The sequence below is a fragment of the Scyliorhinus torazame genome, chromosome 15 (genome assembly GCF_047496885.1).
Source record: "Scyliorhinus torazame isolate Kashiwa2021f chromosome 15, sScyTor2.1, whole genome shotgun sequence".
NCBI lineage: Eukaryota > Metazoa > Chordata > Chondrichthyes > Carcharhiniformes > Scyliorhinidae > Scyliorhinus > Scyliorhinus torazame.
Window position 1 is genome coordinate 103,668,219 of NC_092721.1, and position 16,706 is coordinate 103,684,924.

The 16,706-nt window shown below is 43.0% G+C and overlaps 1 protein-coding gene across 9 annotated transcripts in view; it reads left to right on the plus strand.

Annotated features, from left to right (window-relative positions):
- LOC140391729 (disks large homolog 2-like) overlaps nucleotides 1–16,706 on the plus strand; it is a 1,606,854-nt gene that overhangs the window by 209,675 nt on the left and 1,380,473 nt on the right. For all 9 annotated transcript variants that reach the window (XM_072476520.1, XM_072476521.1, XM_072476522.1 and 6 more), the window contains one exon: nucleotides 3,945–4,084. In XM_072476520.1, coding sequence (XP_072332621.1) covers nucleotides 3,945–4,084 — 140 coding nt within the window. The remainder of the gene's footprint in view (nucleotides 1–3,944; nucleotides 4,085–16,706) is intronic.

Consider the following 16,706-nt stretch of genomic DNA (forward strand, 5'->3'; position numbering starts at 1 on the left):
GCTAATGTTTATGCAAAAATGATTTGGTGGAAATACGAGAGCTCCTTATCTCCATATGTGGTTCTGCATTTTGCCGACTCTAATGCCATGTGTTTTGTCCCCCCGAGCTTTCTGCCTCCTCCCTTTATTTTTCCATGGCTCTACTGGGCTTTGCTGTTCTCTGCAAAAACCTCTCAACTTCTCTGGAATTATCATGGAGAACAAAGATAACCTCGGGTTCCTTTTTGCCACCTCGCTTTGTTATGACACCCTGGGTGAGTGCACGGTCAATTCTAGTCGCACCTTACCTGGAGTAACAACACAGGTGAAAGTAGATTCTAAATTAATATCCCTGGCTCTGGTTGGCTCTGATTCTAAATTAATACCCTTTGGTTGAGTTAAATTGACTGCAGTCAACAGGTTTGTAAAAGTTAAACATTTGACCTTTTATTATTAACAATAATTATAATTAAATGAGCAAAAAAAACCAAGTAGCTATCCACTATCTGATACTCAACCCTCCTCCACTCTCTATACACACACATTGACAAACGACACAGAGGGAAAAGAGTAGCTGAGAGGTAAAGAAAGTATAAAACAAAAGGATAATTATCTTTGATTCAGATGGATCTTTTCCAGTTAGTTTCTTTCTCAAGGTCACACCTTCAGTTGGGTACTTTATTTTCCTTCAGCTTGTAATGATCTTCACTGCAGACTCAGAGAGACAGCGGGCAACCGGCAGCATGAGAGGGAGAAACACAGCTCCTCTTCCTTCGAGGGTTGAGAGCCTTCAGGTGCTTTCCTTGACAAGGCTGTCTACTTTTTCCTGTACATTCACGATCCTTTCAATATTGCAGCAAAGATACACCAGGAACTCACTGATTTTAGAACAATAAAGCAGTTCTTTCAGCATGGGAGTGAAAAAGAGTGTTTCTTCTCCTTTCAAAGTCTGAACACTTCTGCCAAGTTCTCTCAGAAAACATCATGCAGGAACCAATCACTGACTGTTGTCAGGCAGAACACTGTCCCTGGCCAACACACCGATTGCCAGTTAGCCAATCGAATCAACTTCCTCCAAAACCGGTTCTTAAGTTTCACTTGGCGCAACGAGTCTCATTTCTCCTCTCTTAATACAAAACCCAGGAACACAATGTCCGGGCAAGCACTCTTTTGATTGAAAGCCCATTCCGATTATGGGTCCACAGACCAAAAATAATAAAATAAAATAAATGGAATGAAGGAAATAAACAGGAAGGACTCTTAAAACTTCCATAAATCCTTGTCCATTCCCTGTTCATTCACCATCATATTTAAATGTGCAAAGAGTTCATAGTCTCTACTTTGGTGACAAATCTATCTCTTCAGCTACAACAGTTTCTTTCCCCTTTTCCTCTGATTCAGCAAATTATACTTTCCCCTGGCATTCTCAAACCTGAATCCCCATCACTCTCTGGTTTCTCTCCCATATCCCCTATGTGCCTTCTGAACTTTTTTCTCTAAAGAGACTACTTCTTTTCTCCAAAGAGACTACATGGCAGAAGATCAGCCATGATTGTATTAAATGGCAGAGCAAGCTCATGCGGCTTTATGGCCTACTATTGTCCAGGTCTTGCTGAGTGCTCTATTTAGTTCTTGTCCATCATCTAGGCTAAGGTAGCTGAGAAAAATGAACATTGTAGGTTCAGTGAGAGACACAACCTCCAGTGTGGAGGAGGAGAGTGAGAGGAAGAAGGAAGAGTGGGAGGTCCAGGATGCAGATGAAGGGGCCAGAGCTGCTCCAGACCCTGAGGGCCATGACCGTGTTATTTGTTCCCAGCAAAGGTGCAGAATATCTACTGCAGCCTCTTGAGTACACGTGCAAAGACTGAGCTATCTGAAAATGTCAGAGACCTATGCGAGAGATATCAAGAGCGTCGGTCAAATCACTCTAACATTCTCGCAGGGGAGATCTCCTACTGTGTTGTTGGGTACCCGATGCCTGTAGCTCTGAAGGTCATTGTCATGCTCAACTCCTTTGTGACATTGCTCCTTTCAGGTAGTATGTAGAGGTGTCAGTGGCCTAGCGCAATCTGCTGCACACCACTGTGTCAAGATCTTCAGTGGGGGAACTTCTGGTGGCGGCCATGGAGTGAGTGGTCGCACAATTGGCAGTTCCCGCTGGGGGCGTTTTTTTGTTCCTGTTCTCTGTCTGCTGGGCGGATGTTTCAGTGAAAAAAGGTGTAGAGATGACTGAGGAAAGTTAAACCCCAATGGTGGTGTTTGTGGATGGATCCATGGACCAGAAGTGGGTCAAGAAAAAGAAGGTGTTGGAGCAAGAAATTCTTTGTGCATCACAGGTGAAGATGGCGGAGGGTAAAAGGTCAGCCCTGCTTGCCCAGTGGTCAACGGAGCAGCTGGTGGACTTTTTAAAGTTTAGCTTGCAGAGGAAGGGGGCCAAGACTTCACGCTATAGCTTTCCTTTGTATAATATATAGTCTCATGGCTAGTTTCCAAAATTTAAAAAATGGCTGAGCCTATGCCTGTGACCCTGACTAAAAGGGGCTATTTGGCAGTATTGAAGAAATGTTCACCTTGTTACTTTAAAGAGACCCTAATGACACTTCTGCAGACTGCAGAGACTAAATTCAAAGGGAACTATACAAAGGCTGTTTACATTTCATAAGCCATGTCTGGCCAACTGGAGCCAATTAATCTGTGAGGAAAAAGGATCGCGCAACCTCCCTTAATGGTTGGAACAAATCTCGGGGACCCCGACACAGGGAGAGATGGGAGTCATGTGATATGACCCTCTGAACTGGTGGTTCCAGTAATATTGCCTTGTGGAGCTGCAAATCCCAGTCTGCTATCTTTCCATCTATCAGCAGAAGCACAGAAAAAGGGCTCTGACCAGGTTTGAATGCCTGGCACCATCTGTACTCTTCCTACTGAAACTTCAAATATTCTGTAGCATTGCATACAAGACTGATTTATCTTTGCATTCCTATCTCATTGTAGAAGTTAACTGTATTGGAAAAGTGTATTGTCCAACATGAGTTCAGCCTGCTGCCCTCTATGAAGAAATGGACCATTGGAGTTTGATTCTAGACTCTGGACAGATGTGAAACAATAATACATTTCTCTGTGTGCTTTGCCCTGTAAGTCTTTATTTCTTTCTCTTTGCCTGGTGAGTGCATTTTTCATAACGGGCAAAGAGACACCCCCCTCCCCCTCCCACTTCCCCGGTTATTTATAGAAATTTGGATCACGTCAAAATAGAAGTGTTGGGAAACATGCCACCGCTTATAAACAGGGACAAATCAAGACAGCTTTCTGTTTACAATAATAATCTTTATTGTCACAAGTAGACTTACATTAACACTGCAATGAAGTTACTGTGAAAAGCCCCTAGTCACCACATTCCGGCACTGTTTGGGTACACAGAGGCAGAATTCAGAATGTCCAATTCGCCTAATAGCACGTCTTACGGGAGGAAACCAGAGCATCCAGCGGAAACCCAAATAGGCACGGGGAGAACATGCAGATTCTGCACAGACAGTGACCCAAGCTGGGAATCGAACCTGGGACCCTGGCGCTGTGAAGCAACAGTGTAACCACTGTGCTACCGTGATGCCCATGTGCTACCATTCCTCAGGTGAAGGAAGGAGCTGTGCTCCAAAAGCTAGTGATTCGAAACAAACCTGGTGTAAGACTTCTTGCTGTTCTCAATATAGATAGATATTGAATAAAGCCTTTCTAAAAGCATGAATAAATTGGAAAAATCATTATTCTCTTCTCTGTGATTTGTCAAATCAATAAATTATTTGAACTTCACTTTGGGACTTTGTGGTTGTTGAAATAAATTCTATCAAAACATGTTTCTTGTATGTCTTTGAATCCCAAAATATTATTAAAATTCCTGAAAATTGCAACAAAATTTATCCACTAATTTATGCTGTTTTTCAGAGAATATTTTTTGTTGGTTTCAGATATCCAAGAATTCTATGAAGTAACATTGCTCAATTCACACACAACCTTTGAGCAGAAAACTGCTGAAGTCAATCAAGTGGTAGAACAATGGAAAGGGACCAATGCTCATGTGGTGGTCACCCAAAAGAGAATTCCAGAGGTAAGGAAGTTTAACATCCTTGGTGAATTGTTGTTTGAAAATTGATTGGACTGTTCCTTTAAATCGGCGTATATTATGAGAACTTTTATTCTGCAATAGTAGATTAGGATAGTAGCATGTTAATTTTTTTGTTCTTTTGTTTGAAAGCAAGATTGGTTGAAGAATATTATATAATAATAATCTTTTTATTAAATTTTTTTTTTAAGAGTACCCAGTTATTTTTTTTCCCAATTAAGGGGCAATTTAGAGTGGACAATCCACCTAACCTGCACATCTTTGGGTTGTGGGGGTGAAACCCACACAGACATGGGGAGAATGTGCAAACTACATACGGAGAGTGACCCAAGGCTGGGATTCAAACCCAGGTCCTCAGTGCCAAAGTCTCAGTGCTAACCACTGCACCACATGCCACCCTATAATAATCTTTATTGTCACAAGTAGGCTTACATTAACACTGCAATGAAGTTACTGTGAAAAGCCCCTAGTCGCCACATTCCGGCACCTGTTCAGATACACAGAGGGAGAACTCAGAATGTCCAAATGACCTAACAGCACGTCTTTCGGGACTTGTAGTAATGTCCGCTATTAGTAGCACTCTTGCCTCTGAGTCAGAAGGTTGTAGGTTCAAGTCCTGATTCAGAGACATGAACACAGAAATCTAGGCTGACACTCCCAGTGCTTTGCTGAGGGAGTACGGAGCCATTGGAAGTGCTGACTTTTGGATGAGTCATTTATGAGGCCTCGTCTACCCTCTCAGGTGATTTAAAAGATCTAACGGCACTTTTTCAAAAAAGAGCAGGGGAGTTATCCACAATTTCCTGGCCAATATTTATCCTTATTCAACATCACTAAAACAGATTATCTGGTCATCATCACATTGCTGTTTATGGGAGCTTCAGGTATGCAAATTGGCAGCTGTATTTTCTATATTGCAACAGTGTCTACATTTTTTAAACAAGTGCTAATTGGCTCACAAGATCTTTAGGATATCCTGAGATTGTGAAAAGTGCGATATCACTGCAAGTCTTGTTTTGATTATGAAATGCACATTTCACCCTTCAAATTACAAAAAATATTACACAATTGGGTCGCTTGTTTTTAGGCTAAACTACAGTGCCACAGTACTAATAAAATAATTCACAGAAACAAAAATAAAGGCAATTTGCTATCAGCAATTTACTCCACTTGCAAACTGTGTCGAACTGTCCAAAGGGTTTCCAGTTTTTCAGGCTTTTACCTGTTTGGAAGGAGACAGTTCTTGTTAGCATGTAATTGTTATAGAAATAATTTGCATAATATAGTACTTTTTTTACATTCTTAGGAAGACCCTAAACATTACAAGCAACAAAATACTTTTTAAAGTTTAGCCAATATTTAATATAATGCAGCAATCAATTTGTATATTGTTCCGCCAACAGCAATGATATAGTGACCAGATAATAAAAGCAGAAAGTACTGGAAATACTCAGTGTTGTATAAGGGTTTGGCATTGAAAAGGTTAATGTGCGACTAGGTATAGTACCCCCTACAGCATGATGTAAAGAAACACATGACCTGAGTCTAGAGAGCAGTCTTGTACTGGACAGAGATGTGTGCAAAGGCAAGCATGGAGAACTCCTAGCTTAGATCTTATACTGTGTAATGAGTAGTTAATAAACACTGACTCCTGCACTTTACAAGGCTTAGAACCGTTTCATGAGACCTACTGAACACATACAACATCTTACAACACTTGGCATGTCAGACAGCATCTGTGGACAGAAATACTGAGTTAATATTTGAGTCGAACATGACTCTTATGTTGGACTTAAAGTTGTGCGCAATCAAACAGCCGCGTTGCGCCCATCTCGATGACACGGCGAGGCCACTAAACTTTGCGAGAGGCCTCTCACGTGATTCGTGATGCCCTGAACGCCTTGCGAAATCTTGGAGACGTCGCCAGTGAGGGCGAGATCCAGATTTACATATTTAAGTGAGTCATTAGGCTCATTTAAATATGTCCACCTGATCCCGTGCTTGGGAAAACCTGTCACGGTGCTGTTAAGCACTGTTCCACACAATGTGGACCAGACGTAACCGCACCTAGTGAGGAGGTCGCCAAGGCCACTGGAGGCCCCCAGGTGGTCGGGCTCTGGGCAAGGTGAAAGCCTGGCCATACCCAATGCCACCTGGGCACTGTGGCACTGCCATCCATGCACCCTGGTAGTGCCATCCTATCACTGCCGGGGTGCCCGGGCTTGCAGGGGCACTGCCTGGATGCCAGGCTTGCAGTTCCAAGGTGCCCAGGTACCAGTACTCCTGTGCCATGGATTGGGCCTAGGGGTTCCTTGCCCTTAAGAGATGATGTGAGGGGGAGGCTCAAGGAACCCCCTAAGAATTAAATTGGGGCTTTGGGAGATCCGTGGGCCACAGTGGGGATTCCAAATGGGGGTGGGTGTCGAAAGATCGGGATGACATTTAAAAATAGTGCCCTAATCTCTTCCATGAAGTGAGTTAAGTGTAGCCTCACCCAGGCAAAAAAAAATAATACCCCGCTATACACGCATAAAACGGGACCTCTATTTTTGGACGTTAAATTGCACCCGTTAACTCTGTTTATCTTTCCAGAGATGCTGCTGGATTGGCTCAGTGTTTCTAGCATTAATTGTTTTTTATTTCAGATTTGCAGTATTTTGCTCTTATTTTAATGACCTGATTATCTGCTTTTAGTGACGTGAAAGCAGGGTGCTGCAATTCTGAGATACAAACAGAAAATTCTGAAATTAGCAGGTTTGATTGGTCTGAAATGTTGGGTGGAATCTTGTGCTCTCACAATCGGTTGGCTTGGGGGCAGGATGAGCGTGTACTTAAGTGGGCTGGGAGTGTGCCTTTCTATCTCCACCCAAATTGAGCTTTGATAAAGAGTCATCAAGACTCGAAATGTTAGCTCCCATTTTCTCTCCACAGATGCTGTCAGACTTGCTGAGAATATCCAATGTTTTCTGTTTTTGTTTCAGATTCCAGCATCCGCAGTAATTTGCTTTTATCCACCCAAATTAAGTTCTGGGTGGTAAGTCCCGTAGTTGACCTTCCTGCCATGCCGCTGATTGAGGCCCTTAAGTGTCCAATTAGTGTCCCAACAATTGTAACCACATATGCCATTTTGGAAGCTAGCAAAGCATCACTGGTTCAGTGTACTGGCTATCGCTACATCGTTGTAGTCTCAATGAGGCATTATAGAAAATGGGCTTTGTAAGTCCATGGCTATAATTTGCTTTGTAAAGTGTGGACAGAGGTTTCATTCTTATAGGTCCGTTACAAACCTCCCCCAAAAAGTAGAGATTTTGCAGAGATCTGTAAAATCCAGCAATATTTCATCACTTCCTGTGTAAAATGGTGTGAATGAGCAGAATATTATAAGGAAGTTTTTAAAAATGCCAGTGGCATAAGAGAATATTGTTTGACTTGTGATAGTTATGCCAATCCTAAAGCACGATTTACAATTAGCTTTTTGCTCCTATATTAATGGAACATAATGTAACTTTTTTGGGGGTGCTTAACCTCCAAATCCACGAATGTGCACTCACTCAATATTAATTTATTCCTTTGAGACTTTAACCATGCAGGCAATAGATGACAATATAGTGAGGTAACTCAAACATTGATTAAGCAACAAAAATAGCACTTAATAAGAAAAGCAGTGGCTTTATTAGCTCAACGTGGTTCTTGCTTCCTGATTCAGCCAAGGGCATGATGCGACACGTGGTCTACTCTCTTGGTCAGCTCTGTGGTCGTCTGCTTCTGGAAAGCAATCCCTTGCCTTCAGCTTAAATTTCAACACACATTGGTAGCTGAAAGCTGGTGTTTCTTCACTCTTTCCAAACCACAACCTATGTGCATGATTAATCATGTTTTGGAATTCTGATTGGCTCAGGTGCTGCGTGGTCAGTTCTGAATTGGTCACTTGACTGTATATTGATGTCCTTCCCAGTTGATTCCTGATTGGCCCTCTAATGTGTCAATTATTTGTGGCACCGTTTGCCCCTCATTATAGTTTTTTCTGTAATTTCATTAAATCTTATGACATTATATCAAGATAACAGAGGCCTTAATTTCAGTGTCTGCTTGGTTGAGATAAGAGAGCATGTGATGTTTAGCTCTAGTGATTAACATTGGGGCTCATTGTTCCAAATGTCTAATTGAAGTATTAATATGGTATGTTCTGTAAAACTCTCATTATGGCAGGCACCTACAATATGTTTTAGTTATGGAAACACCTTTGCTATTATTTGTTTTTGTAATATTTGCCTGTAATAGGTACATGCGTAGCCTTGCACAATTTACAACATGTCAATATAGAATATATATAAAATCAGTGAATAAAGTTGATTGGTGTGTTAAAGCTGAGGTAGCTGGATACACATACAAGATATAACACATTATATTTCGTGTGGATAAGGAATAACATTCACAAGAAATTACATAGCTCCAAAAACTGATTACAAAAGTTAACTCTAAGGTTAGAAACCAAAGATGGCTCCATGGTGTGAAGGAAAGTGACTGCTTCTTCTCTCTTTACAATACTACCCAAGTTAAAAGGACTAAACTGATTCTCAGGAAATAGGAATTACTGTTTAGAACCTTGCAGCTGTTTTACTTCATGCAATAGGCTTTTGATTCTTCGGGAATACAAACTGTTAAGTGTTAATTATGAGGGAGCAAAACAGCTCAATACTCAAATCCTATCAACCTTGGCTGGCTTGGGGCCATATGGTGCTTTTCACTTGTCACATGAGGATACGACTACTAACAAGGACCTAGTCATGTGATATACTAGTATCCTTCATTGACTACAAATAAGCAGAGTATCATATTGGGTTAATTGATAAATACACTTTGCTTACTTAATCATTTAACAGAACTAAACTGAAAACTAATTGTAAATGATTATTAAACCCAATCTTTTCTATAATATTTACATGTTTTTGTAGCAACATTTGAGTGCAATGAATCCAATAGATGAAAGCTCCCAGTGCTTGTCCGTGTAAGTTTGGCATTGGTTGGTTAAATCATAAATTGCCACTTCCTGTGGGTACACACATTTCAGTGTATGACTGGAAGGATATTTGTACCTGCACCGATATCTAGTTTTGCATCTAGACCCTTCATCTGTGGTCATATAATCTGGATGATGGCAGGGGGTACCACTGTGCCATATACATTCTTTGATGTTCACTGTGCTGAATGTCTGCTCACATTGAGTGTTGATATTTTGGTCATCCTCACCATCTGACCATGAAGCTTGACTAGACATTTTATGGCTCTTGTCTTGACAATATTTGGCACATGCTCTTGGTTAGTTGGAATACAGTAGCTCTCTGACTTCCGTTTGTGGCTGTTCATGACATCGAACCATTTGTTTTGGCCTTTACTTCCTGCACTGGTCCTTCTGTTGTCCTCTGGTGCCAGATGCCTTGCATATAGCGTTAAAAGCTGGGCAGTTGCTGCTGTGAAGGCACAATCATGCCCTTTGTCTCTGCATCTAGTTTTGAATTGATGAATGGTCTCTGTTGGTTGCCTGAAAGGCGTGAATTCTAGATGGTGCATTCTGAAGTTCAGCTTCACTTGTAATTGATCTTCAAGTGTTGACCATATTTTTTCTGGATTCTTCAGACGATCGTTGGACAAAGCTGTCTTGTTCACTCTGTGGAGGGATTCATTAGCATTAACATTTTTAATTTTAATGGCTTGATTAATGATTTGGTAATATTGAGGCCCAGAAAACACACCGTGACATTATGATGGAACAAAATTAATTCAGATAGGAGATCCGTGGTCTTCCAATTGAGCTTTAGAAAGTTTGTGGTCACCTTTTAACTTTTTGCTAGATTTGTTAGTGTTATCCAAAGCTTTTGACAGCTAATTAAGTTTCCTCCAGCTGAGTTAGATATCAATCATCTTAACTGCAGAACATCACTGCAAGAATTCCTAAGGGTAGGGTCTGAGACCATCTTTAACTGCTTCATCAATTACCTTCTCTCCATAATAAGATCAAAATGTTCTCTAATGATTGCACAATGTTCAGAACTATTCGCGACTCCTCAGATACTGAAGCAGTCTGTGCCCACAGGTAGAAAGACCTGGACAACATTCAGGCTTGGGCTGATAAGTGGCAAATAACATTTGCGCCACACAAGTGCCAGGCAATGACCATCTCCAACAAGAGAGAATCCAGCCATCTTCTCTTGATATTCAATGACATTACCATCACTGAATCCCCCACTATCAACATGATGGTGGTTATCATTGCCCAGAAACTGGACAAACTATGCAAATACAAGAGCAGGCCAGAGGCTGGGAATTCTGAGGAGAGTAACTCACCTCCTGACTCACCAAAGCCTGTCAACCATTCACAAGGCACAAGTCAGGAGTGTGATGGAATACTCTCTACTCTCCTGGATGAGTGCAGCTCTGACGATATTCAAGAGGCTTGTTGTACCGAGGACAAAGCCGCCCGCTTGATTGGCACCCCAAGCACCAGCTTCAACATCTACTCCCTCCAGCACCAGCGCACAATAGCAACAATGTCTATCATCTACAAGATGGACTGCAGCAACTCACCAAGGCTTCTTCGACACACCTTCCAAGCCCGTGACCGCTCCCACCTAGAAGGACAAGGGCAGCATATCCATGGGAACACGACCACCAGCAAGTTCCCCTCCAAGGCACACCCCATCCTGACTTGGAACTATATCGCCATTCTTTCACTGTTGCCGGGTGAAAAATCATGGAACACCCTCTTTGCCAGCACTGTGGATATACCTACACTACATAGACTGCAGCAGCTCACCAACATCCTCTTAGGGGCAATTAGGGATGGGCAGTAAATGCTGGTCTAGCCAGCGAAGAATTTTAGAAATGTAGTTCTGAGTTACAGTACCTTTAGTGGTCACCAGCTGGCCATGGGTTACTGTTTGACTGAAATCGTAATGCTGCTGAACTCTTTCTGATTTTTCCCTGTTTGAGCTCTTAGTACCAGTCACAAAAGTGAGGTGGGAAAATAGCTTCAGGACTTCCAAAGTGAAAGCCAACAATGAAAAAATACATATTTTTACAGGTTTCTTCTAGCTTTTAGGAACTTTTTCTCAGACCAGTGTGTAGAATTTAGCTTCAGCAATAGTTCTCCTGTCTGTGGAGTTGTACTCAAATTTAGGTCTCATTCCAGACTCTGATAATTATTTATGTTCCTGCTTCAACTTTGCAGCAGTTTAGACTTTGCTAATGAAGATTTAAACAATCTTACTGGGACCTGATGGTGGCTAAGTGAGGTGCGATCCCAGGACGAAGGGACAGCGCATGTAAAAGCTTTATAAAACTACCAAGTTCTTACAAACAGTGAGACTTGATAGCTGTTTCACTTTCTTGGCAGTTGTTTTCTTCTGCTGAATGGAAGGGGTTGAGGATTATGTATTTTTCAATCAACTCTTCAAAAACCATGTTGCCACCGTGCCACCATTTAATTTTCTTTTTATTTGACATAAACTTACAAATCATGCACAAAGATTGGTGAAAATATAATGTGAATTCTTTATTTGAAGAATCTGAGCTGGATTTTCTGGAGTTGGGAAGACTGCATGGAGGGGTGAAAATGGCGACCAGGGCCCAGTTCTGGGATTCCCAACTCCATTCCTGGGTTTTCTGATTCTCTGTAATGTTGTTTAAGGGTGGGGGCTTGTTTGCCCATCCTGCTCTTCCTGTCTGCTGGTTCCATACAGGGCTAGGCATGTTCTAGTCCTCTGCAATTTTCAAGGAGTCAGACGAGCTTTTCAAATAGCTGTGGTTCACGCCACCTTAGAAGTGTTGTGGACCATATAGCCTGGATGATGGAACATTTTGAAAGGTAGCTTCAGAAGGTCTTGCCATTGCCCCCATGCTATGCACCACCATCCACACCTCCATGGCCCCTTGCATCCTTCATGCTAAACCGTGCCTTTCCAAACATCCCTCATGTCACTTGATACCATTTATGGCAAGCTGTGCCCCTCCACCCACTCCTATGTCCTCTCATAATCTCCATACCAAACTGGCCCCCTCTCCCCACCCCCATGATCTCTTATACCCTCCATGCCAAGCTAGGCACTTCCATATCCATTTACCCACTATACTCTGTAGAACCAATGAACCGTTTAGTAACAGTGGGATATATTAAAAATAACTTTTACAATGTTATTCATTTATTCATAAAAATAGCTTTCAACACAGCCCAATAAATGTATCAATCACCCAGACTCATCAATAGCAGAAAGTCCAAGCCCTTGAAACATCTTCATCTTGTGTAAGTAAACATTGTGCAATTGGCAGAATGAACCAGAGAGCCAGAGCTGTCAACTAAGCAATATTTCCCCTGGGGCTCTGCTGTTTCTGCACTCTAATGGATTTCTGGGCTCTCATACAAACCTCATTATTCATTCCTGTCTGCCTCCAAATTATTTTTTGGGGTGGTGAGCCTGACTACGTCATGTACTTTCTCCCCTGCCCCCAGAATAGAAAACTTGCCTTTTAGGACCATTTCTCCCAAGGCGGGCATGCTGATCTGAGAAATTTCCCGCCTTGAAAATGAACATCCAGTCCTCTATACAGATAACGTTCACTAGGAACTAAGTAGGGTACATATGACCTTTATATCCTGTCAAGGTAGATAATGATTGACAGCAGTTTAACATTCACTCCCTAAAAGGTATATGTCATCATATCACAGCATGTGATATGGTGGACAATATCTCAAAATATGTTCCTTCTCAATTCTATAATCTGTCTCGGAATGCCAGAGAGCACCTGAGTTGATGAACTGTTGAAGTTTATCTTAGCAGGCAGTATGGCTAATGTGCAACATGTCTGCTTTGATTTAAAAAAACTTCAAAGATCGCATCCTGAACCTGGTGCGTGCCAGGGAGTGATATTTATCATAGTCAGTGCTGTGGTAGTTCTGTTTGCTGAGAATGCTGTTCAGAGAGTCACGTCTGGTGATCGTCAGACACAGCTAGTACCAATGTCTTGGTCTTGGATATCTCCAGGACACCATACAGCATGGTTCTGAAAGAAGGTGTTAGTTAAACAACGCTCATCGTAGCAGAAAATCTCAAGTAGTCTCTGTCTGTTCTCATGTACCTTTCCCAGGCCACGATATCCAAGGCAGGAGGGCTATGCCTCATGGTCAGCGCCTAATTTGTATTGAAATCCCCCAGTAAGTTAAGATGTTTTGATTTAGAGATTTTGCTGATAGCAATGTCAATCTCCTCGCTGCTGAATTCTCCAGCGCTGGTTTTTTGGCAGGGCGGGAATCGCGCCACGCCGGTCGGGATCCGTTGGCAGCGGCCGCCCCGGCGATTCTCTGCTCCGCGATGGGCCGAGTAGCCGCTCGTTTTCGGCCTGTCCCGCCGGCATATTACACCAGGTCCGTACCAGCGGGACCTGGCTCTGCGGGCGGCCTGCAGAGTCCTCGGGGGGGATCTGGCCCGGCGGGGTGGGGGGGTGGCCCACAGTGGCCTGGCCCGCGGTGGCCTGGCCCGCGATCGGGGCCCACCGATCTGTGGGCGGGCCTGTGCCATGGGGGCACTCTTTCCCACTGCGCCGGCCTCTGTAAAGCTCCGCAATGGCCGGCGTGGAGACGAAACCCCTGCGCATGCGCAGGAAATACGCCAGCGGTTCTGCACATGCACCAGAACACGCTGGCGCTCCTGCGCATGCGCCAACTCGCGCCGGCCGGCGAAGGCCCTTCGATGCCGGATGGTGTGGCGCCAACCACTCCAGCGCCAGCCTAGCTCCCGCAGGTGCGGAGGATTCCGCACCTTCCGGGCGGCCCGACGCCGGAGTGGTTCACGCCACCTCTTGGCGCTGGTATGGCCCACCCCGCCAGTTAGCGGAGAATCCCGCCCTTAGTCTTTTGCCAATGTAGTGAAGCACAGCATTGGAGCATAGGTATTCATGAGGTTAACGGGCCCTCTTGAGTTGAGAAGGAGATGGAGGGAGATCTATCAACAAGGAAATGTTAACAGCTGTTGCAATTATCAGAGCGCAGTTATACACTAAAACAATGATTTTGCATTGCCATTTTAAAAGCTACAAATATCAACGAAGCAGTGAAACTTACACCTTGCATTTTCTTTGAACTCTTCTTCTGTCAGGTGAAAGTATAATGTTTTACTTTCAGTGATCCACTCTTGGTGAGCCTAGTCTTTTGTTGGGAAGCTATGTTGATGTTCAGCCTATCAAATTTAAACAGTGGGACATTTAAAAAAAACTTGAGATCATGACAGATATACAAACCTTATCCACCCTTAAAAGAGCCTTTACATTTACTCCATTAATTTGTGATTCCCACAATGTCAATTAAGGTCCTTGGAATAGCCAAAATGTGGTCTGTTTGATCTCATCACTGAGTTGAAATGGGCCTGTTAAGCTCAGGTTTCCTTGTGTGAATCCTTTACTTGCATAAAATTGGATCTGTTGGAAACGGGGTGGGAATTCTGCATTTAGGTCCCGCTCATAATTCTTAAAAGTCCGTGGAGTTTTCCCAACTCCTTGAAAATCCAACCTATAGTATTCATGTTTAAAAACATTATGCTGTACACTAGCAAACACAATCTTTTAGAAAGAACCTGATCAGAAACTTGTTGTTGATGCTAGCCGGAGCTATTGCTGCAGTTCCACTTTGGGCTTTTCTCTGGGCAGATTGGATGTTGCAATGGACAGTGGTATGGGAGAGTTTGATTTTAATCTTCAGCTTAATGCCATGCTGCTTCCATGCATAATCATAATATAGGATGTAGACAGAACTTACTTTCTGGATGCATTTTCAGATATCTTCTTCAATACTGGCATCCCTAGAGAGAACACTACTAAGATATAAGGATTTTTCTACAGTCATGAAGCTGGTGCCATCAATGGTTGTGTCTGGTGCTTTATAGGATGCAAACATAACCTCATCTTGGGGTCACTGATTTGGATGCAAATATTTTGGCAGCAATAGGCAAAGGTAAAGTTTTGTTTGGATGCAGGTTATAATAATCTTTATTTGTGTCACAAGTAGGCTTACATGAACACTGCAATGAAGTAAAAAAAATCCCCTAGTCGCCACACTACGGCGCCTGTTCGGTACACAGAGGGTGAATTCATAATGTCCAATTCACCTAACAAGCACGTCTTTTGGGACTGGATGAACACATGAATTTCTTCCCACACAAGGAACAGGATACTCATTAAATGCCACCACCAGATGGAGTTTTAAGCACTAGTAATGCATACTGGTGAGGCAATGACAAACCTGTATATTCCATTTAAATCATTACACTAGCCTCTGACTATGGAATTTTCTGAACATTAATGACTGGATTTGGCCAACCTGCAATTTGGATTTCATGTGTTAGAAAGTAGTTTACATATGAAGAAATGAAATAGGAGCAGAAGTAGGCCATTCAGCCTTTTGAGCATGCTCCGTCATTCAATAAGATCATGACTGATCTGATTGTGTTGAGTTCCACATTCCCCATCTATCCCTGATAATCTTTTAATCCCTTACCTAACCAGAATCTATCTACCTCCGCCTTAAAAACATATAATGACCACACTTCCACTGTCTTCTGAGGCAGAGTTCCAAAGTTGCACAACCCTCTCAGAGATTTTTTTTTCCTCATCACTGTCCCGTAAGGGTGTCCCTTAATTTTAAAATAGTGATCCCTAGTTCTGAACTCCCCCACAAGAGAAGATATCCTTGTAACATCCATCTTGTCAATACTGTTCAGGAACTTATATATTTCAATCAAGTCACCCCACATTCTTCTAAACTCGCTAATGGAAACAAACCTAGCTTTTCTAACCCATCCTCATAAGACAATAATAATCTTTATTATTGTCGCAAGTAGGCTTACATTAACACTGCAATGAAGTTACTGTGAAAATCCCCTAGTCGCCACATTCTGACGCCTGTTCAGGTGTACACAGGGAGAATTCAGAATGTCCAAATTACCTAACAGCTCGTCTTTCGGGACTTGTGGGAGGAAACCGGAGCACCCGGAGAAAACCCACACAGACACAGAACGTGCAGACTCCGCACAGACAGTGACCTAAGCGGGAATCGAACTCGGGATCCTGTGAAGCAACGGTGCTAACCACTATGCTACCATCCATTCATTCCAGGTATCAATTTAGTAAACCTCCTCTGAACCACCTCCAATGCATTTACATTGTTTGGTCGTGATTTAATGGCTGTGTTACGCTTAACTTAGAGCACAACGATGCCATTAAATCACAGAGAGGCCGGAAACGAGAACTGCGCCGGGCGCCGATCGGTTTGCGATCTAACTGGCCCACTCCCAGAAACCTGCCATCGTGGTGAGAAACCAATAATCACCACTTAAGTCCAATTTCCATTCAATTGATGGGAGTGGCCTCCCATCATCTAACCGCCCCCCCCCCCCAGCTAGTGGTCACGCGGGGGCCGATTAGTACACCTTTTTAAAAATGTACAACTGGCGCAAGTGCTACTGTGGGGATCTGAGGAGGTGAGTAACCATCTTCGTTCCCGGGAAATGAGCCCGGGGGCACTGTGGTTTCTGCCCAGGTGCTGGGGGGTGGGGGCTCGCCA